This window comes from Rattus norvegicus, chromosome 5 (assembly GCF_021556685.1).
Source record: "Rattus norvegicus strain SHRSP/BbbUtx chromosome 5, alternate assembly SHRSP_T2T, whole genome shotgun sequence".
Classification (NCBI taxonomy): Eukaryota; Metazoa; Chordata; class Mammalia; order Rodentia; family Muridae; genus Rattus; species Rattus norvegicus.
Genome location: NC_141538.1, coordinates 19,681,871 through 19,707,708, shown reverse-complemented (window position 1 = coordinate 19,707,708; position 25,838 = coordinate 19,681,871). Strand labels below are relative to the sequence as shown.

General features: G+C 37.5%; 1 protein-coding gene across 13 annotated transcripts in view; it reads left to right on the top strand.

Annotated features, from left to right (window-relative positions):
• Atp6v1h (ATPase H+ transporting V1 subunit H) overlaps nucleotides 1–25,838 on the top strand; it is a 102,738-nt gene that overhangs the window by 60,142 nt on the left and 16,758 nt on the right. For 7 of the 13 annotated variants that reach the window (NM_001398985.1, XM_087547827.1, XM_087547831.1 and 4 more), the window contains 5 exon segments: nucleotides 1,797–1,989; nucleotides 9,993–10,171; nucleotides 12,702–12,827; nucleotides 19,959–20,060; nucleotides 24,877–24,990. In NM_001398985.1, coding sequence (NP_001385914.1) covers nucleotides 1,797–1,989; nucleotides 9,993–10,171; nucleotides 12,702–12,827; nucleotides 19,959–20,060; nucleotides 24,877–24,990 — 714 coding nt within the window. 13 annotated transcript variants of the gene reach the window in all.

Here is a 25,838-nt window from a genome sequence, read left to right as displayed (position 1 = left end):
TTCTTTCTCGGCTTGTTTCTCTTTTGTGTAGAGGAAGGCTACTGATTTATTTGAGTTAATTTTATACCCAACCACTTTGGTGAAGGTGTTTGTTAGGTTTAGTAGTTCTCTGGTGGAACTTTTGGGATCACTTAAATATACTATCATATCGTCTACAAATAGTGATATTTTTGACTTCTTCATCTGTATCCCTTTGATCTCCTTTTGTTGTCTGATTGCTTTGGCTGGTTGATCAGATCTTGATAGCAGCATTTTTAGTATCAAACAACGTTGAAGATCAGTTGACAATCTTAAGTGTCTGCTTTTTTGTTCTCACAAAGGAAAGGCACTTTATACATTTTCTTTTGCAGTGCAAATTTCTGTTTCTTTTTGATGCTTTTCAAATTATAACTAGGAAAGATGTGAGGAGAGAAAAGTCAGATGTCTGTTCAAAGAGCTGGTCACTGATCACTAAAAATACTCCATATTTTAATCAGCATATTGAGTTATCTGGTTTAAAACCTATTGCATACCCTATACAGTATTTTCTGAATTTTTATATATAAAAACTGTCCTTTTCACTATGTTGTATATTGACTGTAGATTAGCACTAATTTTTTTCTTGTCTATTAAGCTCTCTCCAACTCCTAAAGGATTCATCATTGATGTCTAGATCCTTGGAAACTTTTGTACTTTGATTTAACAGCTCTGTGCTTCCCACAACTCTTGCGATGACAATTTTATTTTAGAAGCTAATTGGATGTGAAGAATTACTAGATATATATTTTCCAACTTCTTTCCCCCTGAAACTAAAGCAAAAGATGGTAACGTCTCTAGGTCTGGGTTTAGGATCACAGAAACTCACATGCTTGGAGAGCTGAGTAAAGCTCCTCTGATACTGGTGTCTGTGATTTCTGAGGAAGAACCTTATGCAGGGACCCGGTCCTCTTGAGTAGGGGCACAGATGGCTAGTGATGGTGCCCCTGAGTCTGTGCAAGGAGACTCATTCTGTAGACCTGGAATACTGCATCTGAATTAGTTACTGCCATGGGAAAAATGGGTTATCTTGTGAGGACGTATTTGCTAGGGTGATGTGCACTGCGAGTACCTTTTTTCTGTGGTTATTGTCAGCATCTAGCTCCCTTTCCTAGAACCTAGAATCTAACTAGCTGGTACCTAGGGCATCAGGAAAGCAAAGTGTAGGAAGCTTGACCAGTTACCAGAACAGAGCCAGTGAACCAGGCAGTTATCAGGATGTCAATAGTATAAAAACAAAATTTTGCAGCAGTTGAAATACTGATAGTATTTAATATAAGCAAGCTCTTAATGTAATAGGCTAAACTGAGAAGAGCTTCTCTAGGTAGAAGAAACAATGCATGAGAAACTTAGGAATAGTCCAATAAACTCTAAGGTATGTGCAAATCACAAAAATATAGAACTGTTACTGCCAAGTAATGTAATAATTGTTAGATTTTTAAAGACTCGAGAATTTTATTAGAACAACTTTAGATTAAAAGAAAAAATAAAGTACGGATGAGTCCCTCCTCACCATTTTCGCATTTTGACATAGTGTGTTAGTGCAATTCACTGTTCCCACCTCACAAATCAATATCTATTAGCTAAAAACTATGGTTTATATGGGGGCATGGTGTTCGCAGTTCTGTGCATTTTATGCCTCATTTGTTCCAGTGACCATTTTATTGTCTTATCTGGTGATTTCTGCCCTTTGTGGAATGTAGACGTTTGCTCTTTTAATGTACTCTCATCTTGTGTTTTGTTGTGCTGTAGTGTGAAATGTTTTCTCTGTTCTTTTTCAGTATAATGGGCGTTTTGAGTAACAAGTGTGGTTTTCAACTTCAATATCAAATGATTTTTTCAATATGGCTTCTGGCATTCAGTCCTCAAATGTGTGAACACCTTCGTCGCTATAACATCATTCCTTTTCTGTCAGACATCCTTCAAGAATCTGTCAAAGAGAAAGTAACAAGAATCATTCTTGCAGCATTCCGTGTAAGTACTCGGTGAGGGAGGTTGCTGCTGCGTGTACACGTGTAGGATCTTTTGCTGTGTTTGAAAGGCGGGAAGTAATGTAAGTGGATGGACTGTGGGAATTGTAGTATACTTGTAAAGAAATGTACTTAGGTTATATTCAGATGGAGAAAGTCCCTTTTTGTTACAGTGCTTGCTACAGGACTATTATTATTGGAGTTTTCTCTCAGGGCCCATATTTTAGTTTTGGAGTTTTGCTTCATATCCTGCATCTCCTGGCTAGCAGCATGTTTTTGAGTCAACAGCAGAAACTTCCAATTATTGTAAACATTACAATTATGTTGTTAGGATATTAGAATTTTGTCAGTTACAAAAATGAATAGAAGATGATGAAGCATGAGGATAAGAAAGGGGTTTTGTTATACCACATAAGGTATTAAGTATTTCCCCAAAGCCATTGTGTCCTGTGAATCAGTTGTCTGCTTAGTCATTTTGTGGGTTGCCTTAGGACTCAGATGGGTTTCTGGGAGAGACCTACTCAAGTGATGATATTACGGAACATGTGTCATGTGTCATGTGCTGCTTACCACTCTGGCAGGTGTCCTCCTCAGGGATTCTGTTAACGAGTGGTTACCAGAGCCCTATTATAATGCTGTTGTTAATAGAATTAACAATTAATGTTGTTGTTAAGAGAATTTTCGTATTTGGGTTAGTCTTGTCTTTGCAAATCGGAATGCTAGATAGATAGATTCCCAGTAGGCAAATGCAGGTAAGATTTGCTTAAGAATCTTTGCTTTGAACCATTTGTTTTTGTGTTTACTTGAAATAAACAGCAAGAAGTCAAATACAAAATGAGGTATTGATGTGTTTTCAAAGTTTAAGAAGTATAGCTATCAGATTTGTTGAACAATAATCACTAATATCTTTTATACATTTGTAGTCATGTAGGGATAAATACATAAATAAGTGTGATTTTGATTTATACTTGAACATAAAGATGGCATATTATGAGGCTGTGCATTTTTTAAAATGAAAAAATATCAATTATGTGCATATGTAGGAGGGGTTTTACATGTGTAGGTGGCCAGAAGTATTCATTGGATCCCCTGGGGCTAGTTACAGGCTCTTAGCTGTCTAGTGTCAGTGCTGGGAACTGAATCTGGGCCTGTCCCAGAAAAGGAGCAAATGTTCTTAATCTCTGAGCCATATTTGCAGCCTCTACAACTCTATTCTTAACAGGTATGTAATGTGTATGCTTTAATTTCTTTCTATGTAGATCTTTAGTATTCCTTTACTCATGTTACATTCTGCTGTGTTGCTGTGTTAATCATTGCCCTATTGGTGGAGGCATGTGGTATTCACAGTTTATTTGACACTTCCATGAATAATTTTGTATGTGGTTCCACTGAGTCAAAGGAATGTGCTTTCTTTTAAAAAGTCTTTTTAATAGTTAATACCAAATGATCTTTCAAAACTGTGCCAGCTTATGTTTCCATTTGCTGTGCTTTAAGTTTGTTCTTTTGTCTTACTATACTTAACATTATCACTCTCTGTCTTTATAGAGTCTTGGATGAATAGTGAAACCACTGTTTTAAATTTTCATTCTATTAGTGATAAAGTGAAATGTCTTATTTATTTATTTATTTTTGTTATTTTTCGAGAATTACATGCAAGTGGTTTTGGTCATATATACCCTCCTTCAGCTCTCCCAAGATCCATTTCCCCATCCTTTCCACCTGACTTCGTGTCCTTTTTGGGAGTTTCTTTTTCCTGTCAAGGCCAATTTGTACTGATGTTCTCATATTCTTAGATATGTGGCTTTCTATTGGAACATGGTCGACTTCTCAGGGGCTGTACTGCTGAGAAAACTGACCCTTTCTCCAGCAGCTCAAAGTTGCCAATAATTTCTCAGCTAGTGGGATTTTCTCTTTCTTCCAAAATGATCTGTGAGCTGTTTAAGGAACATAGTATATATGTTTCACTTAGTGTTAAGTGTTCTGAAGGTCTTATTCTCTGCACCTTGGCTAGTTGTGTATGTTGATTGTCATTTACTGTAAACAGAAGGTAGAGAGATGCCACAATCTATAGGTATAATGGTAGGTCATTAGGAGTTGGTTTGATACTATGTCCATTTAGTGGAGTAATAGTAGTGTATTCTCCTCTAAGATCTATGTTCTATCTAGCCAGAGGTTCTTGGATTGATGTTGGTGCCAAGTATGGGTTTCATCTTGTGGAGTGGGTCTAGAGTCAAATCAGAAAGTTATTGGTTACTCTGATGGCATTTATACTACTATTGTACCTGTGAGCTTCTATGGCAGGCTGATTGTTACTGTAGCTCATAGGGTTCATACCTGGATAAGACTGGAGATTCCTTTCTCTTCTGGTAGCCTGTACAGCATCTTCCGGAACTATGAAAGGTAGCTAGTAAGGATAAAATTTCAGGTCTGTACCAGCTTGATTTTGCTGTGTTCTATATTTCAAAGTATGTGGAATGACCAGCAATAGGGTCTTATTGCCAAGTACTTGGGGACTGGACTTCAGTTTTTGGGCAGTTCATTGTTAAGGTTGGAATGGATTACCAAGAATTCCTGCCGCAGCTTGTGTTAAGTGAGGTTTCTAATCCCAATAGAAAAACTTTTCTAAGGTTTGAAGATTCTCACAGCTAATTTTCAGGAATGTGGGGAATGTACAACATGTACTAATAGTATTGGTGATGTGAGTCTAGGATCCTTCCCTGAAGAGGGGTTGGGGTTGGGGCAGAAGGCAGGTACCTGGGATTTTTGATCCCTGCACACATTTTGGGGGCTGTGGAGGTACAGGTATGGGTCTAGGCCTAGTGTCCTTATAGGAGAGTGGTTCTCAGGATAGGTAGTACTTGCAAAGCAAGTGTATGTAGTATTTCTAATTGGAGAAGGGTGCAAGGGATGCATGGGTGGGGTTGGTGGGGTAAATGTATGCTCGACTCCCTGCTTAGAGTTGGGTGTGGCAAGGGCACTAGCATGGATGAATAAGGTTAAGTAAATCAAGGTTGGTTTCCTACCTTAGGGGAGGGTGCAGAAGGAGTGCAGGAAGGCAGACACTGGACACATGGTCTTCAGGTAGGTGGTCAGGGTACAAGAAGAAAAGAGGCTGGTTATATGTTAATATTCACTGTCAGTCTGTCTGTCTGTCTGTCTGTCTGTCTCTATCTATCTATCTATCTATCTATCTATCTATCTATCTATCTATCTATCTATATCTATTTATCTATCTATCTTATATTATCTATTCATAGCATTTGTCAGTCTTAAATTTTAAAACTTGGTTTAGGAATTCCTTCTTTAGAAGTATGGAGTTAATAATAGCTACACTTTATCTTAGAATTTATTCTGTATCAGGGACTGACCTAATCACTTTAACTGTATCACACTTATGAACTTCATAGTAAGCTAATTGATTCGGCAAAGTATCCTGGAAACACAGAGTAGTGATTCATATACTTAACTGCTCTGCCAGGCATTGTATTTTTATTTTGAGTCATTTTCATGTGTCAGCCTCCACCATTACTTACTTAAAAAATAGTTTGTTTTAAATTTTACTTAAGGTATGCCTTTATGTTTACATAAAGCCTCTTAACCAGTTTACCATCTCTCTCTCTTCCGACCCCTCCCCCCCTCTTGTCTTTTGATATCTTTAACATGAAAGGAAAATCTCTTCACTTATCGTGCTCACTAGTGCTGTTAAATCCAGTGCCTTTCCAAGCTGTTTGAGGAAAATTGAGGGCATGTAGGGAGGGACTTTTACTGTAGTATTTACTGTTAGAGAGGTGGACAGTGAAAGCTAATGGTGACCTACTGAAGATCTGCAATGCTAATAACTCTTGGCCACATGTTCTGAGCATTACATTTGATTTGTTATTGTAGTTATAAAAAGTTATACTCTTTTAAATATAAGAATTATCCTATTATCATTAAGTAGTTTCTTCTGAAGTTTAAGCAAACAGACTGGTGAGATGGCTCAGTGGGTAAAGGTGTCTGGACATGACCTGACTTTGATCACCAACAATTCTTTCAAATTGTCCCCTGATTGCTTCACACATACCATGACACCAATGCAGCATGCATGTTCCCAACGTATATACAATCATAAATGCAGAGTAATAATTAATAAAATTTAAAAGCAATTAAGCAAGTTCTGTGCTTTCTTCTTTCACTCACTCACAGGGTAGCTAACAATTTGTCTAGCAAATTCTGTGTACATGAGTTGTTAAGGCACATTTTTAAGTGTGGTCCAGATAATTCTTATACTCAAATAATTTTATTAATGAGGCCTTACTTTGAAATAATTCAAGAACTGACCTTTTTGTTTTTCTTCCTTATAGTTCATTTTCTTTCTTCTCATTGTTTAGAAAAGATGAAGAATTCCTGAAGTAGTCTTCTTTAGTCTCCTTTATCTTAAAATATGATGTTTTTTGAATTGCTTTTGTGTCATGTACTTTGATAATTGTTGGAGAATATAGATGAAGATGTAGTTTGTCATTGAAGGTCTTAATAGTTACATAGTCTGAAGACAGATGATGTAAGTAAATATTGGTGTCATACAGTGATATGACAAGATGCGACAATAATGCAAGAGCGAAAGGAGGGTTGGAAGAGCTTTGAAGGATGAATAATGTTGAGAAGTTCAAAACTTAGGAGAGGCTGCTAAAGTGAAGCAAGAACCTCCTGCAGTTGTTGATTTGTTTTTATAGAAGGACTTAACTTTGTAAAGGTTTCTATTACTGTGGAAACACAGTGACCAAAAGCAATGTAGGGATAAAAGGGTTTATTTCAGCTCATAACTGTCAGGTGACATTCTATCACTAAGAGAAGTCAGGCCTTAGCCAACACAGGAACCTGGAGGCAGGAACTGAAGGAGAGGGCATGGAAGAGTGCTGCTAACTGGCTTGCTCCTGACTTTCTCAACTTGTTTATTTTAGGGAGCAAGTTGGGTTACGGTCTCTTTGTAGCTCTAGCTGGTCTAGAATTCACAGAAATCTACTTTCCTCTGCCTCTCAAGTGCTGAGATTAAAGGTGTGCATTGCCTTGCTGGAGTTAGCTTGTTTTTTTTATACTACTCAGAACTACCTACCCCAGGGATGGTACCACTCACAGTTGGTGGGGCCCCTCCATAGCAATCATTAATCAAGAAAACGGCTACGGTCTTGCCTATAGGCTAGTCTTGTTGGGGCATTTTCTCAGTTAAGATTTTCTTTTCCCAGAAATATCTAGGTTTGACTTAAGTTAACAAAAACAACTGACACAGTTTATTTATGCAGTACCAGCCACTTAAAATATGTCATGACTGTCTTAAGTCAAGTAGGCAAAGATCCTAACGGATTGTCTTGGACCTGAAGGTACAGCCTCAGCCAGGACTGTTGGAAGCAGTTTTGTACTGTGTACTCACCAGCCCAGATGAACCAGTTTTTGTCTTGTGTAGAATGGGAGCAGTTCTGGTGGAAGGACTACTGTGATTGATGCTAGGGAGCAAGGTTGTGATTGGACAAGCAAGTGACAGTCCCAAGTAAGTGACTGTGTCTAGTGCAGAGAAGATTGCACCAATCTTAGTGATTGGTGATTGGTTAGAGCACCCTTCTAGAACTAAATAAGCAGATGATTTGTGCTCAGTGAGAGGGCGGGCCTGCAACTCCTGTGGCACCTTTTCTGTATTGTAGCCACAGGTTCATTAAAGGTTGTCCTACTGGAATGATTTTTTTTCTTGCCCACTTTAAGTAGTTTGTGTCAAACTGGTAATAATACCAAGAAAGAAACCGTAGAAAGAACACAGCAATGGCAGCATCTGTGAGGATAAAGAGGATGAATGGCAAGAACTGAAAAAAAATGTTTATTAGTAGTCACAGAAGAGAACCCGAAGGCCATGGCTACCAAAGGAATTCCTAGGAGATGTCAAGGCCTTAAGGGACAAGATAGATGAGACTGAGAGATTTAAGACTGGCTATAGTTGAGGCCTAAGAGCCCTAACACCCAAGGTCCCCATGGGAACTGAATGCAAATGGTTGTAAAGAGCTCAGGCAGAAACAGTATCAGTATTGCTTCGAAAGTGTAAAGGCTGCCTCTGGAGGTGTAACTCACCCAGGAAGCCTTCATGTTTATGCATACAGTGCCATTAACATTCCAAAGAGATGTCTTTTGGAGTTATCCCAACTGCTGTGGGTACATTCGAGTGAAAAAAAAATATATATATTGCCCTCATATATGAGTAAATCTATGTCAGGCCAAGTGCTAAGGCTAGAAATGGTAATCTCTCCAGCATGTTCTTTTTGCTCAGGATTTTGGCTGTTGTGGTTCCATATGAGTTTTAGGATAGTTTTTTTTTTTTTTTTTTCTATTTCTGTGAAGAATGAGATGAGATTTTTTTTGTATTGGGATTGCATTAAATCTGTAAATAGCTTTTGGAGAACAGTCATTTTTTTCAGTATTTTGAGTGCGTTCACCAGGTACAGTGGCCTGCAGTTTTGTTGTTGTTGCTGTTGTTGTTTTGTGTCTTTACCTGGCTTGGTTATTAGAGTGATGCTGACTTTATTTCTGTCTCCTCATATATTATGGGTCAGTTTAAGTTGTTAACTTGTTCTTAGTTTAATTTTATCCATTTCTTTTAGATTTATGCCACTGACTTGGGAGTTTTCTTCCTCATCTATGTTTATAATTTAGAGGTTTGCTTTTTTCCTGGTGTCCACATTTCCTATCTGTCCTTTTCTGGATTTTTAAATTTTTAAAAAATATTTCTTATTTATTTGCTCTAAATCCCTTCTTTTTTTCTTTTAGTCCTGATCCTCTATCTTCTGTTTGATTCATTTTACTTATAAGACTTTCCTTTGAGTTTTCTAGTTTAACTGTTGGGTTTTTCAGTTTCATCTTCATTTCAGCTTTAGCTATCTTCAGTGTTTTTATCCTGATTGGATTCAGTTCTCGAGTCTTCGATTAGTCTTTTCCAAATCTCAAACTTATGTTGTGTTTTCTTGGGCATCATTCAGGTGTTTATTCTCAAGTTCTTTCTCCTTGATTTCATTGAGCTTGTTCTTTGTGTTTTCTTTAAACGCTGAATTCTTTGAGGAGGTTTATGATCTTTTAATTCTGTGTCCTGGAGATCACCTAGGTAATTATCACTGATAAACATTTCTACAGGACTGGTAGGTTTTGGAGCGAAGATACTTGTTGCTCTTTCCTATTTCTGGTACCTTTAGAATTGACTCTAGGCGTGTGGACCTCTTTTGTTAGCTCTGAGTTTCTTATCCACAGAAAAGGTTGTGGGTAGAAGAGTGGATATTCTTGTGGGTTGTGTCTGGAGGGTAGAAATGATTTGGGTGGAATGAAATCAGATGACAGAGGGTACTGGTCTGGTGTACAGGATGTTCTCCTTGTTTGAAGCTTCCAGTGTGGAGAGGTAGATCTTGCTGGATAGAAATGTTGACTGTGATACGGAAGAGTTCTGTGGCTTGGGGAATAGGTACTCCTTTGTTGTACAGTCAAGGGACGTGTTGAGGATGTGAGACGTCTGGATACTGTTGTTGGATGTTATTAGTGAATACAGGTAGGGTACATCCTGGAGGAAGCTTACAGGCTGATGTAGCATAGGCTGGGGACATCGGAGTAGCCTGGCACACAGGTTGTTGAATTTGGGTATCTCTAGCTCATTGAAGGAAAGGTGTGTATGGACAAGGGGACTCACCAGGGTGACCGTGGAAGAGGACATGGGAACGTGGGGGAGACAGTGACTGATTTGACTTCTTCACAGAGATTGCAGCTCTTAATAATTCTACCGTGTCACAAAAATAGGCTGGCAGCTAAACTTTTATAATAGTGACCTTTGAAGGACATTTCAGATTTAAAGTAGAGGTATTTCATTCTTAGATATAGGCTTCTGATTATGTATCTATGTCATCTTTTAAAAGTACTGGTTAAATGGGAAACTCAAAGGAAGATGGAAAGAAGTATGGATGTCTGCAAACATCATGCACTTTCTTCATTTCTCTTTGTCTAACTCAGAATTTCTTAGAAAAATCAACGGAAAGAGAAACTCGCCAAGAGTATGCTCTGGCTATGATTCAATGCAAAGTCCTAAAACAGTTGGAGAATTTGGAGCAGCAGAAGTATGATGATGAAGATATCAGTGAAGACATCAAATTTCTTTTGGAAAAACTTGGTGAGAGTGTCCAGGACCTTAGGTGTGTTCTAATCTTCATCATTGTCACATAATTACTCGAGATAGGGTCTCATTATGTAGCCCTGTCTGTCCTGGAACTCACTGTATAGACCAGACTGACCTGGAACTCAGAGATCTGCCAGCTCTGCAGGGCTAAAGGTGTGTACCACCTGTCCTGGCATTAACATACCTTTTACAATTGCCATATACTAAATCTGCTGAGGTTTGTTTGACCTTGAACTCCTGGACAGAAGTGATCCTGCCTTAGTCTCCTGAGTGGTTAGACCGTATTGGCGTACATGGTGGGTTATATAACTTTTAAAGAAAATTTGAATTAATTCCAAAGTATGAAAATTATATACAGTATGCTATGTTTTCAGCTGAAGCATTCTACATTGTTAACTGTAACTTAGGGCATTTGTCTATTCTTGTTTGGAGAGATTCATATCATTTTCTTTACAGAACCTTAGTTGAGTGGTATGTACAGTTGACCTATATCTGTTTTTATTGTTAGGCTTAGGATATGATTATTTAAAAATGCTAGTTTACTTACACTCACTTGTCTGCATTAAGTCCATTCAGACAGAACATACTTGTCCATGTACCCTCTCTATCCTGGCTATGCTGAATTGTCAGTCAACATTAATGGTTCCATCTATTAAATTGTACTTGACAGTAAGTTCAAGCATGTCTTGTTGCAGTTAATTACATGAGAGTAGTGTTAATCCTACCAATTGAGAGTAAAGACCATTACCCAAAATCTTTGGTTAAATTAAGCAAGTTTTATTTCCTGGGAGACATGGCTAACTCCCTACAGTAGGGTGTGAAGAAAATAGCATTTAGCATAGGAAGCGTGGGCTTTATATAGCCTACAAGGCTGGGGAGGCTTCAGAGGTCGGGGGATTTCCAGAGGGATTCTGGTTACACCAGAGCTTGGCTGAACATTTCAAAACAATTTGGCAGAACATCTTATTATTTGGGTACATTCAAACTCCAGAGGGTGGGGATCATATCAGATTCCAGCAGCAGGATAAAGCACAGTCAACTTGAATTTTGTATTATATAGAAACTAACTTAGTTAGATAACAAAAATGGCATCTATCCTTAAGATGGAGTCAGGCTGGTCCATCAAGTAAAATTCCCTGACAATGGAGAAAGGTTTGTTTATTTTGTCTCAGTTACAGAGTGTATGCCTTCTTTTCTGGTGAAGAAATCATAGTAGCAGGGGCTTGTGACAGCTGATCATATTATATCTGCAGTCAGGAAGGAAATGAATGGTTGTACTCAGGTCACTTTCTCCTTTTATGCAGTCCAGGACCAGCATAGGAATCGGTGCCATTTAACAATGCACAAGTCTTTGTGCCTTGTCTTCATTGCTTTGTTATTGCTGAGTTAAAGTGATAAAATACCCCCAACAAAAGCAATTTAAGGGAGAAAGTATTTATGTTAGCTTACAGTTGTCCGGGGATGAGAAAGTCAGTAATGAGAAAGACATGGGAAGACATGGTGACAGTAACAGTAGTCTGGTTAATCACTTTACATCTGCATTTAGAAAGCTGAGAGTGAACAGGAAATTTGAATCTGAAAAGCCTCAAGGTCTATCCTTTATAACCTACTTCTTCCAAGACTCCACCTTCTAAAAATCCCATAATCATCTCAAACACCCCCACCTAGGGTCCAAGTGTTACAGATGAGACTAAATGGGCCATTTCACATTCAAACCAGAAACTTCAATTAACCCAATCAAGATAAGCCCCACAGTTGTGGCCAAAGGTATTCTAGATCTTATCAAGTTGACAAATCAACTCATAGTAACTAAACCACACTTAAAAACAACCAAGTTACTGTACATTTAGTTACTAATTTTTGAATTACAATGTATTGAGTTTGTTACATATATAGATTTTTTGCTTTTAAAAGGTTATGTCAACAAATCATGTTTATATTAGTAGTAGTCATACTTAATATTTATATGGGTATATGTGTAATATTGTTTTTGTGATACAGTAGTGTATTTTAAATTTATTTTAAGATTATCTGCTTTTCACATATGTTCATAGTAATATATCTATTGACTTGACAAAAATACTGCTTTGACTCTGAGGGTAGGAATTACCATTTTTCTACTAATATATATTTATATATTTATTGAGAATAAAGATTTTGGGAGTAAATAATGATTTTAATATTTCACACCAAACATTCAATTTTGGCAATGTTGGACCTTAGTTCCTATGATTTGTTGGTGATTAAACTGTTCAAGTCTATAGTAGTGGTTAATATTTAGAGCTCAGTGAGTCTTTGTAGCTTTTATTCCTGCTGTTTGTTAAGACAGGGTCTTTCCATGTAGCTTTGTTTGGCCTAGAACTGGATATGTAGATCAGATTGGCCTTGAACTAACAGAGGTCTGCCTTCCTCTGCTTTTTGAGTGCTGCAACTTACAGTGTGTATAAAGCCCAGACTCAGTCTTTGTAACTAAGTCATATTTTAATTTGCTTTATTTTGTAGTAGCTCCTAGATTCTTATAACTGGAATTTTAAAAAATTTTATAGCTCATTTGATGAATACAGTTCAGAACTTAAATCTGGAAGGTTGGAATGGAGTCCCGTACACAAGTCTGAGAAATTTTGGAGAGAAAATGCTGTGAGGTTAAATGAGAAGAACTATGAACTCTTGAAGTAAGTTGGGATCCATGTTCTGCTCTGTAATTATGCAGATCTTCATCAACGTTTAGCTTTGTTATTTGGTGTTCTGTAGTTTAATTCACGATTTCTTGCTAAGTAACGTGTGAATGCCTTTTATGCTTTTGATTAGTTAGGTGTTGTTGCCTGCCAATTGGATTTTTTAAATGGGAATTTGATATTCTAAACATGATATTTTTTGTTATGTATTCATTGAGACTATTTTACCTTTTGTTTCGTGCCGTTTTACTGTTTAACTGTAACCTTGTTAAACACAAGTATTAATTTTAAGAGATTCAATCTCCTAATTTCTCTGTATGGCTAGTGCTTTTCTGTGTCTTGGTTAAGATTTTACCTACCAAGGGCACAGAGATACCCTTGTATTTTTATTTTGATCTCATTTCTGTGGTACTGGGGTTAACCCTAGAACCTAGAGCATTTCCAGATAAGTTCTCTACTCACTAGCTATATTCCATCTTTTTGTTTAAAAAAAAAAAAGTCTTTCTCTTTCTTTTCATCCTTTTTTTCTTTTACTCTCTGCCTCGGTGTCCCCTTTTTTTCTGTAACTTAGGCCTGACCTGGAACTCATGACAATCCTGACTCAGCCTTCCACATGCTGAGATCACAGGTGTGTGTTATCCATGTCTGCTTGCTTGTCCTTCTCTTCCTTTCTGTTTTGGAAAATCCTTATTTCACAGTGTTTCCAAGGTTTGCTATGGCAATTAATAAATCTCAAGTATTTAACAATTTCTACATTGAAACAACCTATTAATTGTTATTTATACTACGAAGATATCTTTTTATGCTATATTCTAGAAGCTTTGTTGTTTGATCTCCAATCTATTTGGAGTTATAGTTATGAATTATGGTTGTGAAGTAGGGATCAAAATTTATCCTTTACATACTATCCAGTTGAAAATTGCACTTTCTAGGCTGTGGATGTGACTCAGTGGCTAAGAGTGCTACTTGCTGCACAGTCATAGGACCCCTAGCACATACGAAAAAGCTGGGTGTGGCCTCATGCACCCGTAACCTCCATTGTGGTGTGATCAGGGTTGACAGGGTGGACAGAGACTGGCAGATCCCCAGAACTTACCAGCAGCCAATCTAGCAAAAAAGAAAAAAAAAAAAGCAAGTCCATGTTCAGTGACACAGTGTCAGAAGAATAAGGAATAAGGTAGAGAGTGGTAAGAGAAAGATGAAAAGACCAAAATAGCATTTCCCTTTGGGTTCCGAAGCTCTGTTCTTATCATGATAACATGACTAAATGTGATCTCCTTCCTTTTGAAGTGAAATATTTATATACCATATAATTAATCTATTTAAAAATAAAATTCAGTGATTTTTTTAGTACATTTACAGTACTGTAGAACTACTAGTACTCTCAGTTTTGAAATATTTTTATCATTTCAAAAAGAAATTTCAATGCTCCTTAGCTATTACCTCTCCCACAACTCATTTGTTTAGCCTTAACTAACCTTTCATCTGTTTTATGTTTCTATAAATTTGCCTCATACAGAAATTTTATATGTAAATGTAATAATCTATTTGTCTTTGCAATCTTCTATTAAATTTCTGACAAATTTTATACATATTGAGTGCATTCTGATTGCTGTTACCCCACCTTGTCCTTTCCCCCTCTCATCTTTAACTCACCCATCTCTTCTGTACAAATCCCTTTCCCTCCATCATGTTCTTTTTGTCCTTTTGACACTGGTATCTTTCACTTAACCATGTATTCATGGTTCATCTATGCTGAAGTGCTTATGAGTACTTATCCCTTCATATGGGTGAGTAGTACTCCAGTGTACAGCCAAGACTTTATTATTTTAATGCACAAGCTCATGGACAGTAGAATTTGTTGTCTTTGACTGTGAATAGTCACTAGTCCACTAGTACTGCTTACTGTCCAAGTTGACATGGGAACATACATTTTCTTTCTTTTGCTTGAGGCAAGTAGTCATATTGCATCTGCAGTCAAGGAGTAGGAGGAAAGCTGGGAGCTTGGAGAGATGGCTGAGTGGTTGAGAGCACTTGCTGTTCTTCCAGAGGATCCGGATTTGGTTCCCAACATCCACATAGTGGATCATACCATCTGTATCTCCAGTTCCAGAGCATTGACTGCCCTCTTCTGAAGGCACTAGGTGTACATATAGACAAAATTCCCAAACACATTTGAAAAAAAAGCAGAGAGGGTTTAATTCTGTGTTCGGCCTACTTTCCCCTTTTTAAACAATCCAGAATTCCAGTCTAGTAGTGGGATGCTGAGCCTTACGGTAACTGTGTTTAACAATTTGTGAAATTGACAAACTGGTTTTCAAAGTGGCTGTACAGCTTTATATTCCTACATCATTGTGTAAGGATTCTGGGTTTTGTACCTTTTAACCAAAATTGGGGATTGGACCAGGACTTCTTCATCCATACTAGGCAAGCTGTGTACTGCTGAACACTGGATATGGTCCTTTTGATTTTAAGTATTCTAGGATATGTAGTTATATTTCATTTCCACCCCCCCAACACACACACACTGGAATTTATTTCCTGGAGGTTAATAATCTTAAGTATCTTTTCTTATAATTACTGATCTTTTGTCTGTCTTCTAAGGAAAAGCACCTATTTTGATCTTGGCTTCTATTTTCTTTGTAAATTGAGTTGCCTTTTGGTATTTTGTTGTTAGGGTTCTTTATACAGGTCCTCCTTAACTTATAAAGGGGTTGCATATTAAAAAACATCATTATATGTTGGAAATTTATTTAAACACTTAACCTACTAGTCATCATAGCTTTAGTAACACAGTGCACCATTTACTGTCTGTTGTTTTCCCGTATGATCATGTGAAAGCTGTGGTTCCCTGTCTGCCCCATTTTACAGGAGAATACCATAGTACTAGCTGATAACCTGACAAAGGCTTTGAAGGACAAAAGTTTTAAAATCAAAGTTCCCTTTTAACTTTTTTTTTTTGGTTCCTTCTACTTTTGGTATTATCACAAAGGATTTATTGTCAAACTTAGGTTATGAAAATGTTCCGAAGAATTTCTCTTTTTCCCTTCATTTCTTCCCTCCTTTGTACACACATACAGTGTCATATAATACATACACTTTTAAAATTGACTTAAACTTTAGAAGTTCCAAGTTACAAAAATCGAGCACAAAGATATCCTTATATATTCTCTGCATGCCCAGCACATGGTTTCTGCTAGCATTGTTTGTATTCTTAATGCAGGGTTTTGCCGTATAATTCTGACTAACTTTGAACTTAAGAGTCTCTTCCCTTGGCCTCACAAATGCTAGAATTACAGGTGAGCACCACCTTCCCCAGTTAATTTCTTATATTGCGTTAGTGTGGTATATTCATTACAGGCAGTGGACCTTTGTCTCAGGGAAGGATGAGTAGTCACAATGCTTATTTTCTCTGCTTTCCCAGTTCAGAGATAAAAGGTATCATTTGTTCCCACATCCCACAGTCTCACTAGTCTGGCTCTGAGTGGTTCTGTCCCTTCTCGCTTCACAGACTTTGCCAAATTAAGCAGTTCAGAGGAAAAATCTTCACTAATTATCATGATTTCTTGCCCATGCCCATTGTTAAGGCTTTGACCTCTACGAAGAATCATGGATTTTTCTCTTCTTCTGTATTAAAAGTTGGAGTAGAAGATTATCTTCTGTCACTTCTATTTTGCTTTCTTCCTTCTCTATTTAGTTCTTCCAGTGGGTTCCACAGCATAGCCTGGGAGTTCTTGAGCAGAGATCTGATGTGTACCCTTTCCTTTTTGGTCCCTCAGAACTCTCCAGCTACAGAAAATGTCGTTAGTACCTTTAGCTCATCCTCTCCTTTATATACCCTACGCATCGAGTCAGTGGTTGAAGTGGAGGGTGATAGCCACATATATGCCTTTTCTCCATTAGAATTCCTTCCTTACATCAGTGAGTTTCTGATGGGTAGCATGTCAAATTTAGATGTATGTTTTATTACACATCATAGCAGCTTGCAACTGCCATGGGTTACTGCTTGCTGGCAGTTTTGTCCCGTTTTGCTCTTTTCAAAGGATGTAGCATATACTCTAGACTTTGAATAGCTGTTAGAATGTCTCTGTACTCACAGAACAGACCCTATTTATCAAGCAGGGGCACTGCTAGATATTATGTAAAGGACAGCCATCTAAGGCTCCTGTATAAGGCAGCCTCACATGGCTTCGCGTTACATGTCTTGCTCCCCATAGGAAGGCCCATGTAATTCTGCCATAATAAGAAGATGCCTACCATATTCCCCATAGGAAGAAGCTACTTGCTGAGACTGCCTTCATGGATGGTCCACCCTCATTGCAGTCCAAAGCAAGGGCAGTGCAGTTGCTCCTCTAGTTTTATCACACCCTGTGTTGGGTACAGAGTTGTACTAACTTTTCCTGGTGAGACATAAACAAATATTTACTCACTTCAAATAGTGCTGTAGTGACAGTCCAAAGTACCATTCCACCAGAGTCTAGCTTAGTGAACTGACGAGTTCATTTAGTTGGCTTACAGAGCATGGGTTAATGCCCCATCTCTAGAATCCCATAGCTTATAAGAAGAGGTTGCTTTCAGGAATGTGGGTAACTCTGAAACAGCCACATCATTGGTAAGTACTACCCCATCATTGATGATGACCTCATGGAAACTGCATCATGGAATCTCCTTTTGGTTAGAAGCTCACAGCTGTCTAAAACTCCAGTTCTGGGGGTTCTGCCGCCCTCTTCTGGCTTCCACAGGCATTGCATGCATGTGCTAAATAGACATTCAGGTAAAAAATCATCCATACACATAAAATGAAAATAAAATAGAATAACTTAAAGAAGAAAGCAGATAGTTTGGAATATTGAAAAATATAAATAAATATTTGGAAAGCTGAATGTGTTTTTTGTTTTTATCTTCTATATTTTCATGTGCTTACATTGAAGGAGTTATTGTCAAGGTGCTGTTGTGTGTAGAATATGGATTAGGCAGGCAACAGATAATAATTTGATTAATTTTTCAATGCTTGTTATATCCTGATATGCATTAACTTCTGAGTTTTATTTCATCAAAAACAGTTTGTGAAGAATGTATATATATCAGTATGAAAATGAATATGTATTACTGTCATGTTTTTCCCCCCTGGGGACTTGGAAATCCAGATTTCTCAGTTAATCCAGAAGATAGAAGGTGTGTAATTACTGCATGACAAAATGATACTCTGATTGACAGCGTCTTCATTTGTACTCCTATCACTTGCAGATTTGAGGCAGATGACACGTTGAGATGGTCACAGAGGTTTTATGGGTAGACTTTTAAGTTTTAGTATTAGCAAAGGTCAGATAAATGGGATTTAAAAACTAAGCAGCTTTTGTGGATTGGAACATGTTTGGGATTATTTTTGTATTTTTGACACGGGCTGATTTAGAACTCTTGGATTCCTAGTCTTGGCTTCTCCCTTCCAGTGATGGAATTGTAGAGATGGAGCATTAAATCCAGTTTAGAGTGGTAGAAAACATAGTATTTATTACAAGTAAACATTTGTTTTAATTCTGGCAATATAAGCTAAGATAGTGATTTAAATTGTTCCCTAGTATAAAGACTCATATTTTGTGAACATATGGTTATATGCGAGCAAACAACTAAATGGTTTTAATTGTTTTCTGTTTAATATTTATTTCATTTGTGTATTTGTATGATAAATGTGTCTACGTGTTTGTGTAGCCAGGTGCATGCAGAATCCTGCATTAGGTGTCAGATCCCCTGAAACTAGAGTTTCAGACATTTGTGAGCCATTCTGTGACTGGATGCTAGGAACTAAACCCCAGTCCTCTGCAAAAGCAGTAAGAGCTCTTAACCAATGAGCTATCTATTTAAAACAAAACAGACCAAGCGAAACAAAACAAAACGCTTGTTTTTGAGATTATAATCACATCCCTCTACTCCTTCCTCCAAAACCTACCCAGTACTCCTCTCTGCTCTCCTTCAAATTCATAACTTCTTTGTTACTAAGTTACTATGTATGCTAGATAGATAGATAGATAGATAGATAGATATAGATATAGATAAAGATAAGTAGTCCTAAATATAGTCTCTTCAGTCTTTACAATGTTATTTGCAAGTTTGTTTTCAGAGCTAACTGTCACTGGACAGCCGATTGGTGTGTTCTTCCCTAATTTTTAAGGGACAGTAATACTTGAGCATCTTAGATGACCCTTAAAAAAACTGTGTGAGTGTGTGTGTGTGTGTGTGTGTGTGTGTGTGTGTGTATGTGTGTGTGTCTGAGTGTGTGTGTGTGTGTCTGAGTGTGTGTGTGTGTGTGTGTGTGTGTGTGCCTTTGTCTGTCTTAGTTTGGTTTTTATTCCTGTGATGAAGACCATGACCTAAAGCATGTTGGGAGTAGATTTTCCCTTTGCCAGCAGATATTAATTACAACTAGCTGTTTGATTAGGGTGGGTAGGGTGGGATCCTGTGTCTGTTCCCAACTCTTATTGCTGGCAACCTGCCTGTCTGACTTGAATCTGTGCAGGCCTTACGTTTGTTGCTACAGTCTCTGGGACCTTAGATATACATCAGTCCTGCTGTATCTGGAAGATGCTGGTTTTCTTGAAGCCATACATCTCCTCTGTTTCTTTCAGTGTTTGTTCCTCCTCTTCCTCATAGATCCCAGAGCCTTGAGGAAAGGGGTTTGAAGAAGACATCCCACTTAGGATTTAGTGCTCCAGAGTCTGTCTCTCTCTCCATACATTGTCCAGTTATGGTCTCTTTCGTTTCCATCAATGCTAAAAGAAGCTTCGCAGATGGAATTTGGGCAAGGCCCTGGTTTATAGTATAGTAGTATGTTATTAGGAGTCATTTACTGCCCTATATCTTTAGCAGAATAATAATAATAGGTTTTCTCTTAGACCTGTGACCTATCATCTAGTCTCGGGTTATGTTTTTGGGATTGTTTATAAATGTAACTGTTTATAAAGCTGGGGGTAACCTGTATATATGTGCAAAGGTTTGAAAAGTACTAACATGGATGTTATGGTGAAATCCTTAGAAACGTCTGCTTTGAGTAAGATGTCTATATTAAACTTAATTAACTGTACTCTGTAGAAAAATACACAGCTTGATATGTCTGGATTAAATTTATTTCAGAATCTTGACAAAACTTCTGGAGGTATCAGATGATCCACAAGTTTTAGCTGTTGCTGCTCATGATGTTGGAGAATATGTCCGGCATTATCCCCGGGGCAAACGGTAAAAGACAAAGACAAACCTATGTTTCCTTTTGATTTCTTGAAACAATCCAAAGTAATATTCTTTTCCAAATCAAAGTAACTGAGTAGAGAAACTAATGAAAAAGATGAACTCAGTTAAAATGAGTTATCATTTTATATCAAAATATAAATACATTTGCATTAATACTTTTGTGTAACTGTCAGTAGATATTTTTCTCATTAAAAGTTTCCTTTGTTTACAAACTTAAATTCCATAGCCATTTTGTGAATACTGTTTTTCCCTACTTCTCATAGTTGTGGACATGAATGATAGGTCATTATTGACTGCAGTTATAAACCATAGAATTAAATACAGAGTCTGTAAGGAAAAGTTACAGTAGATGCATAGTAATATAATCATGCATTTCAAAATACTGAGGTATGGTTATATAACTAAATGTACTTAGATACACTGACAACAAAACAATGATATGTTTATTTGGCAAAGTAGAATCTGAAGGCTTCAGTACTGTATTAGGCACACAGTTGACTAGCATGTTCCCAACAGAAGCAGAAACATGGAGTGTCTCCTGGTGTAGAATGTCAGCAGAAAGTTGTCTCGCTTTCTGTTTGTATTCAGCAGAACAGGCATTTCCTTATGTCAGAAGCAGCCCCAGTCCTCCTTTTGTTGTTCTCATTCTCTTCCTGCAAATTATCTTTTATGATGTGGGAATCATCTTTTATGTTATATCCATTTCACTGCAGTCTTAGAAAATTGCTTTGGTATCTCACATTTGATGATGATGTTTGGATGATAGGCTTAACTTATTAAGGTAATCACAGCTGCTAAGATATGTCATCATAAAATGGCAGGATTCATTTAAGAGTCATTATCAGAAAATAGCTGTCTCATTTATTAGACACCCATAAAAACAAGCAATGGTCATTTTCTTCTGCTTCACTGAGAAGAATCTCAGCAAAGGCCTTGAATTCAGAAGAAATAAAAGGAAGGACAGACAGACAGACAGACAGACAGACAGACAGAGAGAGAGAGAGAGAGAGAGAGAGAGAGAGAGAGAGAGAGAGAGAGTGAGAGTCAGTCACAGTCCGATTGGAAAATGGGAAGGTCCAGTTTCCTACCTCCCAACCCTTCAGACAGCGTTCATTGTTTCTAACAGGTGCCAACATAGATTGCCTTTTATTCTGAGTGTATATGTTTATTTGTTTAATTTTTATTTTTTCTTTTTGTTGAAAATAGATTTTTTTCCTCAGGTAACATGTCCTGATTACAGTTTCCTCCCACTCTCTTCCTTCCAGTTCTTCTTCACCTCCTCCCATCTGTATCCACTCCTTTTCTCCCATAAGAAGGCTAGAAGGCTGCTAAGGAATAAATATAAGGAATAATAAAATATAATGAGATAAAACAAAAACTAACACATTGTAATTGTACAAAACAATCAAACAGAAGGAGAAGAACCCAAGAGAATGTACAGAAACAGAAACCCACTCATTGACACACTTAGGAATCCTATAAAAAAACTAAACTGGAAGCCATAATATATACACAAAGGATCTGTTGTAGCACCATGCAGGCCATGTGCATGCTGCCTTAGTCTCTGTGAGTTTATATGAGCTTTGAACATGTTGATTTAGAGGGCCATGCTTTCTTGGTATTTTATGTTATTTTCGTAGTTGCTTTTGTGGTTAGAAGTTACACTTTTGAATCAGTAGCCTGAATTCAGATAGCAAACATAATAGGCAGTTATTGCTCCCAAATTACAAATTTAGTAATTGTCATTGGGTTGTGGGGTTTAGTGACAGAGCATAGCCTAGCATATAAGGTTTCCATCTCTAGCACCGACCTCCTACAAAATTTACTCAATATATTCAAATAATAGATGAGTCATATTGATACTTGTGACAATTTCAATACTAGGCACCCCTTTGTCCACATAGCATTAGCTGCTGGACTTAACTAGTCCTCTACTCATGTCTTACATAGTTAATATTATCTCTTCAATACAACTGTGTGCCAGCAACTTGAACACCCTTTCAAGCTCTTTACAAGGGGCTAGTGTACCTGCAAAACCTGGAATGCCATAATGGGCTTTTAGTTTTATTTTTCTTAAAGCAATTCAGTAGTATCAAAACTCACCTTCCTAGAGTTGAAGAAATTATTTTAAAAGGCATATGTTCTGTACCCACACTGTAGATGGTCAAGATGGCAGTGACTCCCTTCCCCAATTCCATAAATTTAGGCACACTCCCATGGCCTGAGCTCATCAAGTCTTCCATAGGAGTGGGCGATGAAGGAGACAGAAGCAGCAGGCATGAGGGTCAGGTCTGAGCATGAACAGACTAGAACAGCACTTGCATCACAGCTGCCTGAATTACCAGTTTAATCTGTCAAAGATGCTTCTCCAGCTTCCAAACTGCTCCTGCTTTTCTGTCAGTTCTTTGGCTGCCGAATCAGACTCAAGTTTCTGTAAGTTGTGAGTAGAAATACTGATAGATATATAAGATTATTTTTAAAAAAGCTGATAAATCACTATATACTGTCTTGAAACTAAAACACTAATGTCTAAGTCTTTGTTATATTTATTATACAACAGTGATGACCTGGTTCTATCTATTCTTTCTTAAAATTAACTGTTAACTTCTGAAAATGATTATCTGAAAATTATTCACCATTCAGCAGGATATAATCAATCTGGAAAGAATTATCCAGAAAACTCATGCTTGCTCTGTTAAGATATAGATTTCTACATCAGGTACATGGGTCTTCAGTATGCAAAGCTTAGCAAAGCACATGCAAATAAATTATTTTTTATAGTGGCACACACTTTTTCTATAGCAAACCAAAAAATTATAGTTCTGAACATTACAGATGCTAATTGTAGAAAGTGTGAAGAGAAGCAGGGCCTTTAGCACCATAGTCACAGACAGTGACTTCTCAAATGTCTCTCTGTCCTTTGGAAAGGGGCCACATCACTCACGCTTTGTCACTTTCTTTTACTTTCCCTTTTTTTGTTAAACTGACATTTGCTTGGGTTCTGATTTTTCATTGTTGTGAAAACAGAATGAACTGTTGTGCATTTTGATTACTTTCTGCCATCCCCTGAAATAGACAAAAGGAAATAAAAGTATATTTATGAGGTTTTAAAAACATTATTATGATGTAGATGAATTCACACTCCCAGACACTAGTATGTGAGAATATAATTTTCATGATCCCCTTCCAACAGTAGCAGGAAGTACTTTGTTTCTTTTTAATCTTTAAGCAGGAAGGAAAATATAGCATCTTATATCTTTAACTTAGATTTTGGTTATTTAACATAGTATAAGAATCCACTGTTACATTTAAAATAAACACTGTTAAAGCTTGCTGTTTACATTATGTCAAACATTACAATTACTATATAAATTATATATACATTAAATTACCCTTTATGCTTTTTATCAAACATTAGTGACTATTAGTGCAATATGGGTACTCTGGAGTGTTGGGTTTTGCCCTGGGCTCTGAGCATTGCTTCCTGGAGCTTGTCACAGTAACCTACATGAAGTGCTTTCTTCCACTGTGGCAGGTTGTGCAGTGTCCTATATTACGCTCATAATTTTACATATAATATGAAGTAAATACATGCTTTCTGAAGTATATTGCTGTTTTCATTGTTCATGGCTTCCAAACTAGGACATTTGCTTACTTGCTAAAATTATATCATTTTAAAGCTCATATAAATATGCTACTTCTGCAGTCATTCATGAACACATGCAGAGCCATGGAAAACATTGAGTCCCTGATGGACACATTCCCCTCTGAGGTGAACAAGGCTGAGTTCTGCTTTCTTGTGTTCCCTCTTCTACTACAAACAAGTGCTGTTTACACGGTCTGTCTGTTGCCATGCTAGCATCTTCTCTCTGCTTTTTTTTTAAATTTTGCTGTTTAAAATGGTTCATGAATATAGTGCTGAAGTGCTTGTAGGTTTACATGTTCAAGAGGTTATGCCTCTTGGAGAAAATGCATGTATCAGGTAAACTGCTTTCAGGCCAGAGTAATTGTACTTCTCATTGGTTATGAGCTCAGTGTCCAGAGCAAGACCACAGGACAGGAGTATGAGGCCTTTTTCCCTGAAGCTGACTAGGAGCTCAAAGTATGTGATAAGGCAGTGTTAAGGATTTTGGTACCTTTGTTAAATAGCAGAGCTACTGAACTTCAAATGGGGTAAAGGGTCTTCAAGGTTTTACAAAGATTGCTTTGATGACAGGGAGGAGAGTGAATTGAGCAGGAACGGCCCCTACTATTATTAGCCAAGCAACAGGGCTTGCTACACAAAAGAATATGGCCTGTGTGTCTTTGGCTCATCACCAACAATGCTGTAATGGATTTATACATGCTCTTTGTATTTGGCAATTACTGTAAATTACCTGCTTAATGTGATATGTCTGACTAATAGCTGAGGTGACCTAATAGATAACATTTCAAATTACAGTGGCTGACATAGTGTAGGCACTCGATGTCTGTATTGTACTTTCACCTGGACTCGAGGCAGAGAGCATGGTGGGAATGACACAAGTCTCTTGAAATCTTTATCCTGCCCCTAGTGATACATTTCCTAATCTTTCCCAAATAGTTTCATCAGCTGTGGATTCATGAACCTGTGTAGTCTGTCCTCATTCAACCACCACACTCTGTAATACATTGAGAGTGATAGAAGATGTAATGCGAGCTTACTTCAGTTAGTTGTGATTTTTGTTTTAGAAATCCTTTGGGCATTTGGTACTTGGACTCTTTACTTCTAACCAACATCAATTTGAAAGAAATGACATCTTCACCAAGTCTTCCTGTTCTGCAGGGTTATTGAGCAGCTCGGTGGGAAGCAGCTGGTGATGAACCACATGCACCATGAAGACCAGCAGGTCCGCTACAATGCTCTTCTGGCTGTGCAGAAGCTCATGGTGCACAACTGGTATGTCTTGATGTCTATCTCACCTGCACATGGCTCTGTAAACTCTCACATGCTTATCCTGTGAGTGCTCATGGAAATAAATACTTCAGTGACTTATCAGTGATTTTATAAAAAAGTCTACAGACATATTGCTAATGTAGAACAAAGACTTAATTTTATAGAGATGAGCTGCATTAATAGTCTTAGGAAAGGTACAGACTTCCAATACCAAAATTACTTCACTGTAACTGAAAAGGCCCTTGTGGCAAAATCCCAGATCTGCAGGGTGTTTAAAGTGTAACCTGAGTGTACAACTGCATTGTACCAGTTTATAGGAAGACACTGGAAGCCTGTTTATTGACTCAGAATCCATGGTCATGCTTCATTAATTACTTTTGATGCTTTTAAAATGCTTTTGATATAGTCAGAGTCATACCTTTTTCCTATCCCTTTATTTTTTAAATTCAAATTATTGATCTTTTTGTATCCCTTCTAAAGACTGAACATGATGTGCACTGTACAGAACAAGTAATGATTCCCTGTGGAACAGCTGTTTCAGCTGTGGGTTGGCTCTTCAGCACTTGGAACAGATCATGTGGTTGCATTATACTGGAGTGTTCTAGCTTGAGGCTGTTTTGTTAAAGTACAAGGAATAAATATAAATCCTTTATAACTGACGGAAATGTCATCAGTATTTTCAGGAAAAATGAATGGTACATTAGATTGGGTCAGTTATACAGTACAGGATAGTATCTAGTTGTGCTGCTGTTACCTTGTGTGTTAAATGTTACAGTCCTGCCAGCAAGCTGTGTTCCCATAGACACTGACAACATTACCCAGGCTTGCAACAGTGTCTTCGAATAAGTTTA